Source organism: Triticum aestivum, chromosome 4B (genome assembly GCF_018294505.1).
Source record: "Triticum aestivum cultivar Chinese Spring chromosome 4B, IWGSC CS RefSeq v2.1, whole genome shotgun sequence".
Taxonomy (NCBI): Eukaryota; Viridiplantae; Streptophyta; class Magnoliopsida; order Poales; family Poaceae; genus Triticum; species Triticum aestivum.
In genome coordinates, this window is record NC_057804.1 from 5,720,640 (window position 1) to 5,741,361 (window position 20,722).

Genomic DNA, 20,722 nt, shown 5'->3' on the forward strand with positions numbered 1-20,722 from the left:
TAGTTGATTGCCTTGTTAGCATTTGGTCTTCTGAATTGTTAGTGCTAATCCCCAAATGTATTGATAGATAACACTTGTTCAAGCAACCTTATTAATATGAGGTGTTTGTATAGGTATTTCCTTTTAAGCATGGCACTTTTTTGTTTTGCTAATGTGTACTAGGTGCTCCCATCTTCTATGTCATTGTTACCCTAATTTATAGTCCAGTACAATTGGACTTTCAGTACAGCCTGTTATCATTCCTGTTTCTTTTTATTTGTTGTGCTTGTTGTCCAGCTTACTCTCCGTTACTTTGCCCACTGCTTTCACAATGAGAGATTTTGCTTGGATAAACTTGATATAGAGTGGTTATTTTCATGCATGTTTTATGATCTATTGTAAGGGTACTAATTGGTCTCTTCTGCTTCTTATCAGAGATGGGGGGAAGCAGCCACCGCCGCTTTGCCACACCGCAATACGAGTTGGATGCTTCAGAGTTCTTCAGTATCATACTTGGGACTTCAGTATCATCCATGACGCAGGTATATAAAACGAGAGATCTCCCCTTCACCCATCTCATTATGATATCTGTTGTTTGCTACATCACTCATTGTCCCAGACTGCAGAGGCTGCCTGACAGTTTTATGAACATGCAGGGTGAAGATCCGCCAAATAATGTGAAGCTGCGACAGGCCGGCAGCGGGTTACACAGGCTGTGGGATGTGGAGTTGGTGATCAAGGAGGGCCACATGTACTTGTATCGTGGGTGGGAGAAGTTCTCCGTGCCTACGACCTGCGGCTGGGGTACTTCCTTCTCTTCAGGTACGACGCCGCCGCCACCATGCTCATCGTGAAGGTGTTCAATGCGACTATGTGTCGCATGCGCTACGCTGACAATGATGATGCCAGTACGTTCTGCCTCTTCTTATTGCTCTACATTTGGCTTTGTCTCACATCGATTGTTAACGGTCATTGTTGCATTTGGACAGGCAATGGGAGCAGCAGCAGCGACACTGGCTATAGCCAAAGCAGCAGCGATTCTGGCAGCAGCGATTCTAACAACAAGAAGGATGATCCGGACTGGAGTGGGGGAGAAGAGGAGCAGAGTGGGGATGAGGAGCTGCAGGATGACGATGGGCATCAGGCTGAGGATGACCTAGCGCTGGTGGTGGCTGACCAAGGGCAAGAGATGGTGGTGGCTGACCATGGGCAAGAGATGGTGGTGGCTGACCATGGGCAAGAGATGGTGGTGGATGAGGATGACCTAGCGATGGTCGTGCCCGTCCTGCCTAAAAGTGGCCTCACGATGGTGGTGGTGCCTAACAATGACCACGCACCGGTGGTGGCGCCGGCGATCCCATAGTTGGGCGACATGACCACACCAATTGTGGTAGAAGACTACATCCCGCTGCCTCCACCCCTCGCCGCTCTTGGCGCATCAGGCTGAGGAAGGAGAAGGAGAAGAACAATGAGAACTGAACTATGTCAGGTATGTCAGATCTCCAAAATGATATATATACTTAGTTACCTATGTTATATCTAATATGCTTAGTTTCCTATATGTTAGCTCCAAAATTACTTATGTTAGCACAAAATGATCAAGTTTACATAATAAGCTTATAGTCTTCTTCTTATTCTTCTTATTCTTCTTCTTTTCCAAAATGACATAGGTTAGCTTCATTTTACCTAAGTTGGCTCTAATAGGCTAACTTAGAGAGCTTATATGCTTAGTTTCCTATAGGTTAGCTCCAAAATAACTTATGTTAGCACAAAATGATCAAGTTTACATAATAAGTTTATAGTCTTCTTCTTATTCTTCTTATTCTTCTTCTTATTCTTCTTCTAGTATTCTTCTAGTGTTCTTCTTCTTCTAGTATTCTTCTAGTCTTCTTCTTCTTCTCTTCTTCTTCTTCTTCTTCTTCTTCTAACTTCTTGTTTATCATTTTGCAGATTTGATTTAATTCACGGAAGCTTGCATGGATGGAGTGCTTCTTTTCCATTTGTGTTTTTATTTTGTATCAATGTGAAACTTTTGTGAATTGATGGATAACGGTGTTGGATGAACAATGTGAAACTTTTGTAATATGTAATGATGGAACTATGTGTTGGCTATGTATGTATATATGATGAAACTTGTGTGTTGGATATGATTGTTATATGGATGCTTGTTGTATATATATGTGTTGGATATCTCATATGTGAAATAGTGACCTGAGATTAAGAAAAAATGAAAAAAAAATTAAAAAAATTGTTACTAATGGTGCACTTCCATGTGGTGCGCCATTAGGATACCAGATACTAATGGCGCACTTGTGAGATACTAATGGCGCACCTGCAGTGCGCCATTACTAAAATATTCTAATGGCGTGATGCTAGTGGCGCACCAGTAGTGCGCCATTAGTAGGCAAAACTGGTGCGCCACTAGCATGCCTTTTCCTAGTAGTGTTGCAGAGATGTGAAGACACTATTCTCGTCCTGGATTGGGAAAAGTGTCACTTTATGGTTAATGAAGGCATTGTCTTGGGGCATAAAATTTCTGAAAGAGGTATTGAAGTTGACAAAGCTAAAGTTGATGCTATTGAAAATATGCCATGTCCCAAGGACATTAAAGGTACAAGAAGTTTCCTTGGTCATGCCGGTTTTTATAGGAGGTTCATTAAGAACTTTTCTAAAATCTCTAGGCCTCTGACTAATTTATTGCAAAAAGATATTCCTTTTGTCTTTGATAATGATTGCGTAGAAGCATTTGAAATACTTAAGAAAGCTACGAGCGGCTATGAACATCAAGGGGGCAAGAGAATTAGTTTTAGGCAGGTTACGTTTGATCTAGTACACAGATTATAAAATAAACGTTGATGCTGCTTATTTTGAAGATGGGTCAGGAGCTGCAGCAGCTGCTATATACTTGAGAACTCAAAGGGGGAAGCGATGATGGCGGGTCGATCATGGGTTCTCAAGAGTTTACTAAACATCACGACATCGGAGGCTGTGGGGTTTCAAAGGAGGTTTTCTACGGTACAAGATCTCAGATGCATCGGCGTTTACTGTTGGGTTATTGATAGAACTTCAAATAATCATGACGATATCCAGACAATGATCATTATATAGGCATCACGTCCAAGATTAATAGACCGACTCCTGTCTGCATCTACTACTATTACTTCACACATCGACCGCTATCCAGCATGCATCTAGTGTATTAAGTTCATGGAGAAACTGGGTAATGCAATAAGAACGATGACATGATGTAGACAAGATCTGTTTATGTAGAAATAGACCCCATCTTGTTATCCTTAATGGCAACGATACATACGTGTCGGTTCCCCTTCTGTCACTGGGATCAAGCACTGTAAGATCAAACCCATTACAAAGCACATCTTCCCATGGCAAGAAAAATCGATCTAGTTGGCCTAACTAAACCAAAGATTCGAAGAAGAAATACGATGCTATAAGTAATCATGCATATAAGAGATCAAAAGACTCAAATAACTTTCATGGATAAAAACATAGATCTGATCATAAAATCAAAGTTCATCAGATCCCAACAAACACACCGCAAAAAGAGTTACATCAAATAGATCTCCAAGAGACCATTGTATTGAGAACCAAGAGATAGAGAGAGGAAGCCATCTAGCTACTAACTACAGACCCATATATTTACAATGAACTACTCACGCATCATCAGAGGCACCAATGAGGATGACGAACCCCTCTTTGATGGTTTTTAGATTGGATCTGCTGGTTCTAGAACTTGCGGCGGCTGGAATTGATTTTCGTCAACTCCCCTAGGGTTTCCGGAATACTGGGGTATTTATAGAGCCAAGAGACGGTGTGGGAGGCCACCGAGGTGGGCACAACCCACCAGGACGCGCCTGGGCCTCCAGGCGCGCCCAGGTGTCTTATGCTCACCTCGGGCCCCTCTTTAGTACTTCTTTGGCCCACTGGATGTCTTCTGGTCCAAAAAAATCCACAAAAAGTTTCGCTGTGTTTGGGCTCAGTTTGATATTGATTTCCTGCGATGTAAAAAACAAGCAGAAAACAACAACTGACACTTGGCACTATGTCAATAGGTTAGTCCCCAAAAACGATATAAAGTTGCTATAAAATGATGGTAAAATATCCAAGAATGCTAATATAACAGCATGGAACAATCAAAAATTATAAATACGTTGGAGACGTATCAGTGGACACCCTACACATCCATTTTGTCTGAGTGCTTTCAAATGGCTTATTCTATAGGTGTAGTGAATCTCATCCACTGTCCTTGGGGTGCAAACCGGGCGCGCATAATTTAGCTAGATTCGTACTTATGATTTGAATGTAGAAGTGGATTGGGATGGCCATCCACCAAGTTTCAATATTCGAGACATTTTATTTGATATAACTGTCATTTGAATTTTAATAAAGAGCGCCCAAGGGCATCCTCCCTCTTGATTGGTTTTCTTTTAATTTTTAGTTTTGATTCTCCCTTTTGCTTTTACTTTTTTCCTTTTCCATTATGAAATACATGTTGACTTTATAAATTACAAATTAAAAAATGAATACTTCATAAACATTTTTTAGATACATGTGAAATATACTCTATCCAAAAACACATTGGACATTTGTAAAATGCACATCGAATAATTGTTTAATATACAATTAACATTTTTACACAAAGCTTGAATATTTGTGAAACATGTCATGAACTAATGTTATAGTTTTTCAAAGTGTTATATATTTTTTTGTATGTGATGAATACTTTCCTGAAATTGTACAAAAAAAATTTACATTTCTTTTTTAAATACCATGAAACATATTTAAAAAAATGCAAGGTCATTTTCCTGAATCGTCTATTTTTAATTGTGCAACTTATATTAAGAAATGTTTTATGCATATTAAAAATATATTCACCATCCATTAATGTTTGCCGCATATTAAAACATTGTTCATCATTTATGTAAAAAATATGCATTGTCGACTTTAAAAATATTAATAGTGTAATCATAAATGGTTATCATGTACCTATAATTATTCATCGTGTATTTGGAAATGGTTTATCTGTTCAAAAAGTGTTTCTACATATTTAGAAATGCTCATGTAAATTTCAAAGGTTGCTCATGTAAATTTCAAAGGTTGTTCATGAAATTCAAAGGTTGTCTTGGTTTAGATAATCTAGTCTGATTCGATCGCTTTCATGCATTGGCCCGTAGGTAATATGTGGTCTTCTCTTCCTTATATAGCCAGAACAATGACTGCCATTGTAGCTAGTGCAAGAAAAACAACAGCTCTCCTGACCATCTTTTTTCTTGAAAGCTCGGCAAGTTTGACCCAATCTTCAATAGGTGTATGTGGTGGTGTGAGTCCGTGCAAGTGTGCGTGATTTTGTAATCGGTGTTTAAAAAAGACACCAGCATAAAACAATGGGAAATGTGTCATTCCAATGTGTAGGAGACAAAGGATTCCCGTCCAACTAATGATCCTTTTGGCATTAAATTTGTCCACTAGAGTTATCCTTAATAATAATATCATTAGGAAGAAGTGTCAAAATTATAATTTTCATTGTCATTGGAAATAACATCAAGAGTAAAAATGGCAGTCTTACTGGAAATGCCATTAATATAACATCATTTTTTCTGAATAATTAAATTTAGATGGCAAAATGACATTAAAATTCTCCAAATAATAATTTTCATGCGAAAATTATCAAATATTAATATTGGCATAAAAATGAAAATACATGTCGGTCATACTCTCATCAGCATTATTTGAGGCAACCCAACCCCCCAATTTAAGCATCAGGCTACTTTATTGCCAATTACCCGACAAAAACTTTCGTTTCACATCTGCCCAACATACCAAACATGTGGAGCGGTGCTGAAAGCCGAACACATGGCCACTGAAAATCACAAAAATATATGGCATCGTTCAATCGAAAAAAAATCTTTCAAATAGGATGCCAGAAAAAGTGACACCAAAAGTAATACCTCATAAATCAAAATTCCTAAATCAAAATTCTCATTATCACATAATTTTTGGCCATTTATATGGCCTAAAAGTTTATAAAACATAACCATAAATCATTTTAAGGCAGAGAAAATGTTTGAAATTCAGGAAAGCCCAAAAAGGACTCATTTTTAAGACTCTTTTTTGGTGCACGTTGGTCATGGGCGGAAGAACAACGGCAAACCAAACAAAGCCTAACCCATTTATCTTTGGGCCGTATATGTCGCATAAAGCGAGATGAAGCGGAACCCTCACATGAAGCGGAGCCCCACAACCTCATTTTTTTTCACGTTTCATCTGTTGTCTATTTTTACTTTTATTTGTACTTCCAAATATTTTAACTATATAAATTATAAAAACTCTCCGCATAAAACGTTTGAAAAATATTAACCGAGCATTTAAAAAAACTGTTAAATGTGTACATAGAGAAAATGTTTAATCACGTATATGAAAATGTATACATAAAGATACACTGTGTATGAATTTTTTTATCATGTATTTATAAATGTTAATCAAGGATTTGAGAATTTTTTTGACCAAGTATTTAAAAATGTTAATCACGCATTTGAAAACGTTAAATGTATAAAGAAAAAATGTTGACAATGTATTAAAAAATGTGAATCCTTTATCTAAAAATGGTAATCAAACATTTAAAAAAATTAGAAACAATGTTGACCATCTATTAAAAAATTCTTAATCTTGTATTTGAATTTTTTTAATCAAGCATTTGAAAAATGTTAAAAATATTTATATAAAAAATGTTGACCATATATTAAAAAATGGTAAACTTGTATTTGAAATTGTTAAGCGTGTTTTACAAAAATGTATTATACATATACCAAAAATGTACAATGTGTGTGGAAAAAATAGACATAAAAATGTAGGATTTAAAAAAAATGTTAATTATGTATTTAAAAAATATTAAACATGTATATAAAAAATGTTTCTAATGTATACGAAAAATGTAAAATCTGTACTAAAAGCCGACAAAAACCAAGAAAAAGAAGAAAGGAAACAAAGAAACCAGAAAAACCTAAGAAACCCGAGAAGGAAGAAAAAAACTGAAGGAAAGAAAAAAAATAAAAAAAACTTAGTGAAAACCAAAAAGACGAAGAAAACCAACACTGATCTATTCAGCACTCTATAGAGAGTTATAGTTCAAAAGTGTCCACCAGTAGATTAGCCCGGCAAAGCTGACCCCGTTGCTCTTAAATCTCGGGCCCATCCCTTGAAATATAGTGGCTTATAATGAATACAAAGGAAATTTATGTATATGTGTTTCTTGTGTTTGATCTGCGAATCAATCTTAAAAAACAGTTGCATCGTCTAATTGCCGAATAACCAAACTGGTCAAACTTATGCAACCCAACTGATCAAAGACTAGTATCGGAACAGACGAAGCAGCAATAAAGAGAAGAAAAGAACTGTACAGGGTCAGCAAAAAGAAACATTGGAACTGTACAGGGTCATTCTGATTTGATCAGAATGGATTGATGGTGCCACCGGAACCACCAAGGCTGGAATCATGGAGTAAGATGGACAATGCACTTATACTTCAACATTTTTGTGGTTCAATAATTAGTTAGCTCTTTGACATTTGGATTAACTCACACTGGTAGAATTCAGCGCTCTATAGAGACTTATAGTTCAAACGGAACTACTTGACGGATGCTTTTGTGTTGAACGACGCATGCACGATAGATGATCCAAGCGCCTACGGCTGCTCAGACTTGCCAGTGGATGGTCTGTGATGTAGTGTCGTGCACGTTTCGGCTAGCAAGCGTCGTGTGTGTAGCACTGCTCTAGTTCAAAACTGTCCACTAGTGGAGTGGGCCGGCAAAGGTGGCCCCATTGCTCTTAAATCTTGTCCCCATGCCAAGAAATATCATGTCTTGTCACGAAGACAAAGGAAAAATTGTGTATACGCTTTCCTTACGATTGAACTGCAATGCAATCTTAAAAATAACAGTTGCATCGTTTAATGGCTGAACAACCCAACCGATCAAAATGTATGCATGGACATGTTGACTTCAAGAATCATCTAAAGAATACTTAGATGCACATATTTGTTTTGCACTAGGTAAGCCTGTTACAAAAAATTCAAGTACTCAGCGGCCACCGCGTATAAGGCTCAATTCGTTCGTTTGACTCTCTCACCCATGGCGCATGGTTTGGAAGGCTCCCCCCTCCCCCAAGGTTAAATTCTTTACTTGGTTAGCTCTACAAGACCGTATTTGGACCGCCGATTGGCTCGAGAGGCGTGGATGAGCAAACTGTGGCCTTTGCCAACTATGCAAGAGAGAACAAGAAACGGGTCCATACCTCTTCTTCAAGTCTCGGTACACACTTAGGCTATAGAGATCTATCATCGAGAAGCTTGGGCTACCTCACGTCAACACCTCAGAGTGGCATGCATCTTGATGAATCCGCCAACGAGTGGTGGGACAAACGAATAGATAACCAAAACCCAAATTGGCATGTCATGACCTCTCTCACCATGCTCATCTCATGGACCATTTGGAACGAGCGGAATGCTAGAGTGTTTCATGAAAACTTTACTCTACGCCTGTTCTCCTTAGATCCATTCTTGAAGAAGCAAAGTTATGTGTTACTACCGGCGCAAAGAAACTTGGGACTGTAATTTTGTGTGATTAATTGCCATGCCATTTGCGTGGGGTGTTATGTAAAACTCAAAACTCTAATTGATGAGGCAAATCTTATGCCTCCATTTCAAAACAAAAACAAATTCAAGTACATTTCTCGTGAATGGGCTGGCCCTTAAAATCAACCTATTTATTTAAATTTGTTGAATACTTGAAATAGCTTATTCGTGATTGTTAAGTACTCTTGAACTATGGTGGTCACAACAAGATGAAGCTACAGCCGGCTTTCACAACATCCCAAATCATGTACAGAAGCTCCGACGCCCTGGGGTGGGCGTGCAGTGGGGCGGAAGACGAGGGCAGCATAGGGGATGGACTGATCCAGCAGTCGTGTAAGCAGCTGACGTGATATGCATACACATCTACCTAAATTAAACTTGATCTTGGAAGAACTTATGTTGAACCAGGATGTTGTAACTTATGCCAGAACAAGAAGAAAGATAATACCTTGCAGAATCAAAGGAAGAAGATTGCTAAGCGAATAAGAACAACATTTTTAATAAAATACTTGAAAAAATGTTTTTCTTCTTCTGAATTGCACTCTCACCTCTGCAAACAATAGTGCAACATTGTGGCAACGAGACCCGATGGAGAAAGGATGAAGTACACGACCCAGAGTATGCATCGATGCATAATGTTTGGATGCCTCATATATACCAGAGGTTTTACAAATGTCTCACGTGGTCAAGAACCTTTTTTTACAAATATATAACACATTTCATGCACATGAGGAATATAATAACTTCCAAGCGAAGTGTCAAACATAACCAAACATATAACTTCATGTTCTGCAATAAAACATCCATGATGGATGCGTTATTCATATGAAATTTATAAACAAAGAGTCTACTTTTATGTTTCTCGCTTCTTCAGGATCATCGTGAGCCCATTTTTCATCTGTAGTGTACAAGACAGCTTGGGCTGGATGCTCTGCCCTTCCACCACCTCCATGTCAAAGTTCCAAACCACTGCCGCGACAACGGTTTTCATCTGCACAACAGCGATGTCCTTTCCAGGGCACATCCTTGGGCCTGAGTTGAAGGACAAGAACTTGTGAGACGGTACATACATCAACTTGTTACCATCTTCTGAGAGCCACCTATGTGGGTTATAGTCGCGACAGTCTTTACCCCACACACCCTCCATTCTCGCCATGGAGTAGAGAGAAATAAGGATGGTATCGCCGGTGTGCACCTCATGGCCACTCGGCATGATATCATCGGTAGCCACTGTCTTGCGCTCAATTGGTGCTGATGGGTACAACCTGAGAGTCTCGTACAGGGCAGCTTTTAGATAGACCAAATGTTTGGTCTCCTCTGGCTCAAAGATCACCATGGAACTCTTACCCATGGCTACTTTGTGTGATGCAATGGGTGAGAGTTCATTGCGTATGATTGAAAGGATGTTAGGGTTCTTGGCAAGGATATAGAAGATCCATGGCAAGGTGGTGCCAATTGTGTCCCTCCCACCGAGCATGAGGCTAAGGAGCTTCGCACGGAGCAAGTCATCGTCTGCGTAGTCTGGGTCATTGATGTAGGAGGACAGAACATCCACATGCTCTTGCTCCCCGTCATTACAAACACGTCCTCCATTGATCTTTTTCTTCTCTATCATCTCCATGAAGAACCCTCGTATCACCTTGTGCGCCGCATCAAGCTTTCTCTCTGGGCCGATGTTTAGCCTCCTCATAGCTTTCCAACAAGTGGCTGGCATGACATGCCGGAAAAAGCCTACCTCCATGACCGTGTCCATGGCAACTGCAACGTCCATGGACGGCATGTCCGAGGACAGGAGGCTAGGGTCCACGCCGAAGAGAGGCGTGGCAGCCAAGTCAAACACAAACCTCGAAATCACTTCTTGCATGTCAAATGGAGTGTCAGTGCTTGCCATGTGGGTAAAGAAGGGGAGGAGGCCATTCTCTACCTTGTCGCGGCAGCATGCCGCCATACCGGAAACCAACCCTGGGCTGCTGAGCACGCTCTGGAATTTTGTGCGCTGCCGTCGCCATTGCTCACCGTCGACTGTGAAGATGCCTCCATCCATTATGTCAAAGATGGCTGCAAACTCGCGGCCCTTGGGGAAGTTTGCGTGGTTGGTTGTGAAGATGTGCCGGACGTTCCCAGGGTCACAAGTGAGAAATATGTGCCTTTGGGGAATATGTACCCTGAAGTTGTGGCCTGCTTCAGTAAGGATAGCAGCGAAATAGTCATGTGCATTATGGAGGTTGGCAATGACTCCAGGCAACATGTGCATTACTGGCCAGTCTGCGGGGAGCACTGACTGGCCATGTGATCTACTGCTAGACCTGAAGTACAAGTAGAGGAAAGCAAGAAAGACAAATACAACGGAGATGAGCAGCTCTTGCTCGCGCGAGAACAAGATCGCCATTGTTATGAGAAGTGTGGGATATGCAACTACTTAGATGTATGCTGCAATGGACATGGCGATGTCTTCATTTATATAGTAGTAGCAGCCATGTGCACAATAAATCATCGATTGGGAGATGAATTAATGCAGGAATCAGTTGGGAGACTATCAGTCACAAGTCACGGCTACTATTTATGGCCGGCAGTCGCGTTAATGATGTACTGTTCTATGTGAAGAAGACGGCGAGAGTTTAGGAAGAAGAAAAGTTTTCTAACCTATGGGTGTAAGCAACCCCACATGATGATCCATCCGAACGTTTCGGTTCGGCCATTCTGTAGAAGAATATTTGGTGCGAGACCATTGCACTTGTAGGAAAATGTCTAGTACTAATGCCGTTTCGAAAATGTGGTTACCACGCGGAGGCAAATGCTGGTACTCCCTCCGTCTAGGTGTATAAGTCACCTTACGAGAATCAAATAATCCCAAAATACTAAGGCGCGATGCATTAACCCCATCTTGTTTCTTGTTTCTTGACATATCAATGCAACCAACACTAGTAGAAAACCACCCATTAGTCCCGGTTCGTAAGGGCCTTTAGTCCCGGTTCATGAACCGGGGCTAATGGGTCGTTACTAATACCTCCACCCATTAGTTCCGGTTCAAACCGGAACCGGGACCAATGTGCCTCCACGTGGCCCTGTGCGCCCACCCCAGTCAGGGGGCCTTTGGTCCCGGTTGGTCCAACCGGGACCAAAAGTCAATTTTTTTTAAAAGTGGTTGCTTTAGGGGTTATTTTTAGGTTGTTATTATAGCTAGCTAATATAGAGAAGTGTCCTCTCTTATATCTTCGTCCTTGGTTTATCAATGCTACTGCTATGTTCATTGCACCCCCGCAGATATAAAATGCTCATGCATGCTTGCATCATACATCATCATATATATATAATAACAAGTCCTACTAATCATGCATCATCATATACAACTTTTACTCGTTATTAATAATAAGTCATACGATCATCATCCTCATGGTCATCGAACCCAACCCTACATAATTGTTCTTAGCACATGATCATCAGTATCAGGTAGGACCTAAACACCCTTAAGGTAAAATAGCATAAGACAATATAGACCCTGACTCTCCGTTATGAAGAATGGCGATCATCCTGTCTCCAATGTTTGCCCTTCGCTGAATGTTGCTTCCAAGAAGCTCCTTACGACTGTCCATACATTTTTTCCATTCTTTGATTATCATGTCTCCACTTCTTTTAGAAACCCGGTATGGACAGTTGAGATTCGTAGGACGACCTGGGTGTATGTTCAAAACATGAAGGCTACCCCGTGTATACATCAGATGAGGCACACAATCATTTGGGATTATCTGTTGAAAAACATAGTAATAACTTCGTAGTTAGCAATGATATGATGTACTAGTTTTAGAAGTGTGCAAAAAGATGCACGAATGTTGTAATAGTAAAAAATCATACCAGGGTATCTCCATGGTAGTTACCGTAGTTCAACACGTGCACTAGTGGCACGTATTGACCATAATGTTGAGGAGTTCGATTGTAGACATTGTAATTCTCAAGATCAGTACAAAATCCGACCAGATGATTTTTCTCCTGATAAGTTAGTTCGGAGCCTTCGGTGTAGTAGGTTCTGTCTACCATCTTCCGCACATTCTTTGAAGAATGAAAATAAGCTGTCAATGGAGAATAAGTTGTCAACTATTTTCAAATAAACAATATAAATTACTTAATAACTATGTTAAGCTCACATGGGGGAAGAATTGGAGGTGTATCCACAAGGACGAAAATCGTAGGTCTCTCTTGCTCGATTGTAGGATCACCAAGATCCATGGTAACAAGCATACCCTCATCAAAACCATACATCTTGCAAAGTGCTTCCCAATTTTTGCAACCAAAATGGGTTACACTCTGAGCATTGTACAACTTTACTTGAAAATCCACACCATGATGGGTACTTAGGATAATTTTTTTGGTTTCGAAACTTTCATGGTCTTCAAAACCCATCCTCTCCAAGACATAGCGTCTTGCAAAGCATGGGATAAGCTAGTCAAATTGGAAAAGATGAAAAATATTGTCATGATTAAAATAGTTGAAGTCATGAGTAATTACGAAAAAAACTATTATCATTGGTTGCGTACCGTATGAACATCGAAGGTCTCCTCGAGCTTAATGCTGAAGCGCCGATCTTCGTCCAGCACAATGAACCTGTCGCAGATACCTCGGTCGTCGTGGCACCAGTCGCACTCCCCCGGGCGGTTTTCGTCGTCCGATGAGTACGACATTTCCGGCCTATACGTTCATAATTCAAATATTAAACTAGATCATTATTATTAATCACGGATTGAGTATCGATGATCGATGTACGTAGCTCCTCCTTTCATTCCCGAATGCATTATTAATTATATCAAATTGTCTAGCACACGGGAATGAAGGAGAAATTATCCAATATGAGCATTCAATAAGCAAAACCAAATCATAAAATAAGCAAAACCAAATCATAAAATAAAGTATAGTATTCAAATTAGCATGCATTCAATAATTATAAGCAAAAGTACATCATCTCTTGGTGTCCGTACATCGTCGAATATTATCACTAATACAACTAGAACCGTAGCTCCCGACGGGTATCGACGCGGGCGGTGGACACCCAAAGATAAGGAACCATCACAGGATCATAGCTCCAGTGAGATCCCTGAAGAACCTGCCAGGTATTGTCGAACCTCCCCTCCAATGCAACCATGTAGCGACGGACGTGCTCGTCCTCCTCGCTGACACGGTGACGTACCACCTCCGCGGTGTCCGGATGCCTCACCACCGTCACTGGCCCACGCGACCGCCACCAAACAAGGATCGGGTCAACAACGGGCTGCCTCCTCACCAACCTACGTCCCCCGGAAGGTAGCACCTCCCAATACCAACCCGGCGGAGCCCAGTCCCGAACATGGCCCTGATCAAGCAGGCCTCCACCGCCGAGTCGACGACGACGAGGATGCGGGATAGGCATCGCCGACGTCGACGCGGGAACTACTTCTATATATAGTTAAATAAAAGTAGTTTTATTAATTAAATCAACTATGTAGTTCAACTACTAAGCACTTACTATAAATAAATAAGTAGTACTTACTAAAAACAAACTACTTCTATATATAGTAAAATAAATTAGTTTATTAAATCAACTAGCTAGTTCAACTATATATAAACTACTTCTTATTTTTTTCCTTTTTCTAAATACTATGAACAAAAAAATCATTAAAATTCTATGAACAAAATTAATTACACAATCTAAATATCACCAAAAAAATCTATTAACAATAATATCACCAAACATGCATATTCAATAATAATATCACCAAAAAAATCTATTAACAGAAAAAAATCTAACATAATATGAACAAATTAATTACTACACATATCTAGTCTAACAAAAAAATCTAATTAATCTAACAAAAAAATCTAACATAATATGAACAAATTAATTACTACACATGTAATCTAACAAAAAAATCTAATCTAACAAAAAAATCTATGAACTACATATCTAAATTACTACACATCTAACCTAACAAAAAAAATCTATGAACTACAAAAAGAATCTAAAAAAATCTAACAAAAATAAAAAAACGCTCACGTCGGCGTCGAGGCGGCGCGGTGCAGGGGCGACGACGGGCTCGGGGCGGCGCGGGGCAGGGGCGACGAGGACAGCGGGCTCGGGGGCGGCGACGGGGACGGCGGGCTCGGGGCAGGGGCGACGGCTGGCGACGTCGGGGCGCGGCGGCGCGGGACGCGGGCGGCGATGACGGGGCGGCGCGGGACGCGGGCGGCGATGGGGGCGGCGATGACGGCGGGCTCGGGCGGCGAGGGGACGGCGGGCTCGGGGCGGCGTGGGGCGGGCTCGGCGGCGACGGCGACGAGGAGCAGAGGCTCGGGGCAGGGGCGAGAAAGAGATGGGATTTGGCGAAAACTGCTAAGTCCAGTATATATAGCAAGAGCATTGGTCCCGGTTGGAGGCTCCAACCGGGACCATTGCCCCCTTTAGTCCCGGTTGGAGCCACCAACCGGGACCAAAGGCCTCTTTTCAGCAGCCCAAAGGGCGGGAAACGAAGACCTTTGGTCCCGGTTGGTGGCTCCAACCGGGACTAAAGGGGGGCATTGGTACCGGTTGGTGCCACGAACCGGTACCAATGCAACCCTTTAGTTCCGGTTGGTGCCACCAACCGGGACTAAAGGCCATGTGCTGCCCGCGTCGCGGCACGAAAGTTTAGTCCCACCTCGCTAGCTGAGGGAGCTCGAGAGTGGTTTATAAGCACCAGTCCCGCTGCCCTCTCGAGCTCCTCTCAAATGCAGGCTTACGGGCCTAAACGCACTATATGTGCCTGTGGGCCTATTGGGCCTATTGCGGGCCTGAATCCTGGCCCATTGTTGGGTTTCTAGTCGTATTCAGGCCGTGGTAGCCCTTTAGGTGGCACTTCTTTTATTTTATTTATTTTATTTTGATTCTTCCCGCAGCTGTTTTTTTAGTCCCACCTCGCCAAGCGAGAGGCACTCGCAGCTGTTTATAAGCCCTGAGTGCAGAGACGATGACGAAGAGGCTCAATGCTCCTGCACGTTGGTTAGCTTCAAGCCTTGAGGAATACGGTAGACTGCACAGAGCTATGTGTAGTGCAGTTGACACTATTCCGAAAGGCTTGAAGCAAATTAAAAAGCATTGCGCCTCTTTTTTATTTTTAATGACTTACAACTGAGAAATAAAAAGAAAAAAATAACTGAAAAGAAAAAAAACTATATAGAAAACTACTCATAAATGAATTGAACCAAAAAATAGTTGTGATTAACTGTACTAAAAAAGGAGCATAGATGCTTATTTTTAATGACTTATTACAACTCAGAAATAAAAAGAAAAAAATAAATATAGCAGAAAAGAAAAAAAACTATATAAAAAGATACTCAGAAATGAATTGAAGCAAAAAATAGTTGTGATTAACTGTACTAAAAAAGGAGCATAGATGCTTATTTGTAATGACTTATTACAACTCAGAAATAAAAAGAAAAGAAAGTAGTTGTGATTAACTTTACTAAAATATGAGCGTAGATGCTTATTTTTAATGACTTATTACAATTCAAAAATAAATAGAAGAAAAAATAGTTATGATTAACTTTACTAAAAAATGAGCATAGATGGTGGTCATCTCTTCAGTCAGAGGTGGTCGGCCTGAGGCTGGGTGTTCGGATCTCGGGATCCGTCATCTGGCACCAGCTGCGAGTCGGGGAGACGTAGTTGCCGGTGAAAACCGAGCTGACGGCGGGCGATGGCGGTGTTCCATGTCGTTACCATGATGAAGGCATCGTCGTGTGACTACCGTTGACCCACTCATATTGCTCCGGGGGAGCGGCTTCATCTTAACGAGCATTGCGCCTCTTTTTTATTTTTAATGACTTATTACAACTCAGAAATATAAAGAAAAAATAAATGTAGCAGAAAAGAAAAAAAACTATATAAAAAACCACTCAGAAATAAATAGAAGAAAAAATAATTTTGATTAACTTTACTAAAAAAATAGCATAGATGCTTATTTCTAATGACTTATTACAACTCAGAAATAAAAACAAAAGAATAAATATAACAGAAAAGAAAAAAGAAACTATATAGAAAACTACTCAGAAATGAATAGAAGCAAAAAATAGTTGTGATTAACTGTACTAAAAAAGGAGCATATATCCTTATTTTTAATGGCTTATTACAACTCAGAAATAAAAAGAAAAAAATAAATATAGCAGAAAAGAAAAAAAATATAAAAAACTACTCAGAAATGAGCATAGATGCGCTTATAGAGGAAAATCAACTTAAATTCATAACGAATTTCAATCGAAATTCGTATGAATTTAGGCTAATTTCCCTATATAAGGGCATCTATTTTCATTTTCAGAGGAGCTCAATATGGCAGAGAGGGAGGGGCTTATAAACCGGTCCGATTCCCCTTCGGTTGGCGAGGTGGGACTAAACTCTGGCCGCAACGAGGACCAACCCTTTCGTCCCGGTTCGTCCCACCAACCGGGACCAATGGTGATGGGCCAGGAGCGGGGCGCATTGGTCCCGGTTCGTCCCACCAACCGGGACCAATAGGTCCAGCCGAACCGGGACCAATGGCCCACGTGGCCCGGCCGGCCCCCGGGACTCAAGAACCGGGTCCAATGCTCCCATTGGTCCCGGTTCTGGATTGAACAAGGACTAATAGGCTGGACCGGCCTAGACCATTGCCCCCTTTTCTACTAGTGCAATAAGAGATATGAGGCGTCCATGCTTTCAATGACTTAACACTATCAAACACGACATGCAATGGTTAGTTAATTGCATGTAATGCTATTAATTAGCAAATAAACATTCAGTTCTCTCGTTTTCCCTCCTCCTTAGTCACGGACCTCACGGTGTACAACCTAAGATGAGTTATTCACCTAAACGAAGGGAGTAGTATGGTTCTTGTGGAGTTGTGATAAGCCGATACTACAGGCATCCGTCCTAAATACCACTCGTGTATGTGTCCTCTGTGGCATTGGGGGCCAACGCCATTGAAATACTAATAATCAGTAGCACACCCTAGTGAGTAAACGCCGGTAGTAGTAGTCACGTTCCATTTTGCTGGGACTGGTTTTGAGATGCGGGTCCTTATCGTGTGTAAACCCCTATGGTCAGATAACGCCTGGTGTGTTACACTAATCTAGTGAAAACATCAATAAAACTTAACCTTAGTTACATTACTAGTAAACTAGTTGGCATCCATATATTACATAGATTTGAACAACACTGGCATCCATATATTACATACATTTGAACAACATTGTTCAAATCACAAAATAACATCTAATTACAACTAATTTGCGTGCTCGATTCCTTGCCGCCGGTTTGGCTATGCGTCGTCGTCCGAGATGTCGATGACGCCCTCGTGTCCGTAGCTGCAGCTGACACCTTCCACGACGTCGAATGGAGGAGTAGACGGAGCAGGAGGCGGCTGGCTCAGATCCTGCAAGATCTCCTCCCGCTTGCCGAAAAGAAGCGACGTAAATATGTGACAAACCTTAAGGAGTGTGTTCGCCATCCACAACTCCTTCATCAATGGAGGAGCAGGCGGAGCCGGAGCCGGAGCCGGGGGAGGCTACATCTCCTGCCTATGCATCTCCTCTCTCTTCTCCTCATCGTCCTAGAGGGACTCGAAGGAGCGGTCGATGGCGAGCTACTCCTGTGCAATTCGCGCCATGAGGTCCTCATCGGCGCGGTTCTCCTTGATTTTTGCCTTTGCGGCTAGATGCTTTCACCACGCCACCTCGCCCTCCATGTCGATGTCCCAGGATAGCGAGGGAGGCGGGGTACGCATCAGTGATGGTGGCGGTGATGCAGCCAAAGAAGGGGTTGGGGATGGATCCAACGACTTAGCCGACGGCGCTAGAGGAAGCAAGGGTTTGAGTGGAGAGGGGGAGTGGATAAGATCAATGCACTTCCGGGTGGATAAGATACCCTCTTTATTTGGGTTGGGCCACGTTAGCGGCGTTGGACCGCCACGCACCACCACCAACAGCTGATCTACAGTGGCTAGTCTAACAACACATGTAACTTGGACATGGCCGAATTTAAGTTTTTTGTGCAGAACAAACTTAATTAAAAGACTTGTTAGTGGCGTCTACAGCCTGTTCAAACGCGTGTGGGCATGGTCAAAATAGGCAGGCGGCTAGGCCGACGCCCCTAGTAGCATATACCGTTGGCCTGTTTTCGTCGTCAATGCGAGTATAATGATGTTTCACTTGCTCTTCATTGCATGCATGCATTCAGTGTGACAAGACGCTTGATGCTACGCATCCTCCAATGGTGCGTAGATGGTGTGTGTACCACGGCAGCTAGATATTAATGCCGCATGATTGAGAAAACCCCCGTTTGTAATTCCCCTCTGCCCACATTCAGTGCGAGAGGATAGGGTTCTTCTTTGGCGTTGGAAGACAGGTGCTCGCTTGTCCGAAGCTCCATGGTCAGGCGGCTCTCTGTGCTTTCATGCTAATGACTAATCCTTGATGCTACTTTGTTTCCTGTCTTTGGTCTCGGGGTGCAGCGGACTTCGACAATACTTGCAGGATTTTCTCGTGTATTTTCTTGGTGTGCAGTAGTGTGTGTTGCATTGTAAGCTGCTCAGTCAGCTCACATGTATCTTTCGGTCGCTCATGCTTGGTAGCCTTGTGTAATCATGGCCGGTTGATAGCTTTGTTAATTTAAAGCCGGACTCTCCTTGAGGCTCCATTCTAAAAAAGGGAAAAAGAAAGAAATCAACAAACATATATTAATAGGTTTACACATAGTTGTTTCATTACTCGAAATATTGAGAACATAGAAACATTGATATCAATATCTTACATCAACCATGGACTTCACGTATCTTCTAATACAATTTAATAGAATTTATATACATGAATGAAAGGTCAACAAAAACAGAGGTGCAACATATGAAAACACACAAGTTCATCAACTAAATATTCACAACGCGAGACACCACTTCCTATAATGTTTTGCTGCAACATAAGCTGCAAGCTGCTCTTCAAGTTAACCCCGCAGTGGACATGATTGAACTTGTAAAATGTACAAGTTCAATAGTTTTCTTAAAAGGCACTATGAAGAAACAGGAACAATATCTATAAGATATAATCAACAAAATCTATTCGGCATCTCAATTTCTCATATTAACATTGGCATATATACCCGACTTGTTTTTCTCATAGAGCAAAGTTACCCAATTTAACAGCTATATAGACAAAATAATGGAGTGATTTATTCTAGCATCATATCTCCGATTTTAAGAAATATTTGTTATTTTATGCAATTTTACTCGACCGTATGGTTAGTAATACGTACCTTCGATCCATATTAGTTGTCACTCAAAAGGTATCTAGCACTAAACTATGTCTTGCTACATCTGTTTGAGTGACAAGTAATATGGATCAGATTACTGCATATATTTATTTACAAATAGGCAAAACACACTAAAACCACGAAATAGTCAAAACACACGTGATCTCAAATGTGTGGTTAGAAATATGTACTATTATAAATACGTAAAACCTAGAGACAAGGTAACCTCTTCATGCTAAAGAAAAATAAATATAATTTTTCATGAAGTCAGAGCGGTGCAAAGTTTAACTAATTTTGTATGAAAAGTTATCAAACTAAAATGCTAAATAACATAAAATATATATTTAATTGTGTACTTAGTGGTACTAATTTAGTACTTGTATCGGTTTGAATGTAAAGGAGGAAGTATCATCTTGGAGTCTAAACCACTTGCTTTAAACAGGCATGATGTGTATGGGGTGTTGACGAAAAGAGCATGGTAATCTTGAAGACCACCCAATAAATCATCAATTGGGAGATTAATGAATGCAAGAATCAGTTGGGAGAATATCAGTCACAAGTCATGGCTACTATTTATGGCCAGCAGCGGCATTAATGATGTACAGTCCTATGTGAAGAAGACGGGGAAAGTATGGGTGTAAGCAACCTCACTGGATGATCCGTAGGAGACTAGTATAGGATCTCGCATTAGGTGAGATCAATTAGATTAATTTTTTTTGAAAATACAAAACATGTTCAAACATTCTCAAAAAAATTGTAGACACACATCAATGTTTGATATACAATCTTAAAAAGTTTCAGCTCCTAATTCGACCTAC

General features: G+C 41.0%; 1 protein-coding gene across 1 annotated transcript; it reads right to left on the bottom strand.

Annotated features, from left to right (window-relative positions):
* Positions 1-9,290: 9,290 nt before the first annotated feature.
* Positions 9,291-11,069, bottom strand: LOC123094157 (noroxomaritidine synthase). The gene has a single exon (XM_044516214.1). It carries the CDS (start codon positions 11,013-11,015, stop codon positions 9,480-9,482), a length of 1,536 nt encoding a protein of 511 aa, XP_044372149.1. The 5' UTR covers positions 11,016-11,069; the 3' UTR covers positions 9,291-9,479.
* Positions 11,070-20,722: the final 9,653 nt, after the last annotated feature.

What these genes read in the sequence shown, in the direction of transcription:
- LOC123094157 (XM_044516214.1), bottom strand. Translation starts at nt 11,015, where the DNA reads ATGGCGATCTTGTTCTCGCGCGAGCAAGAGCTGCTCATCTCCGTTGTA.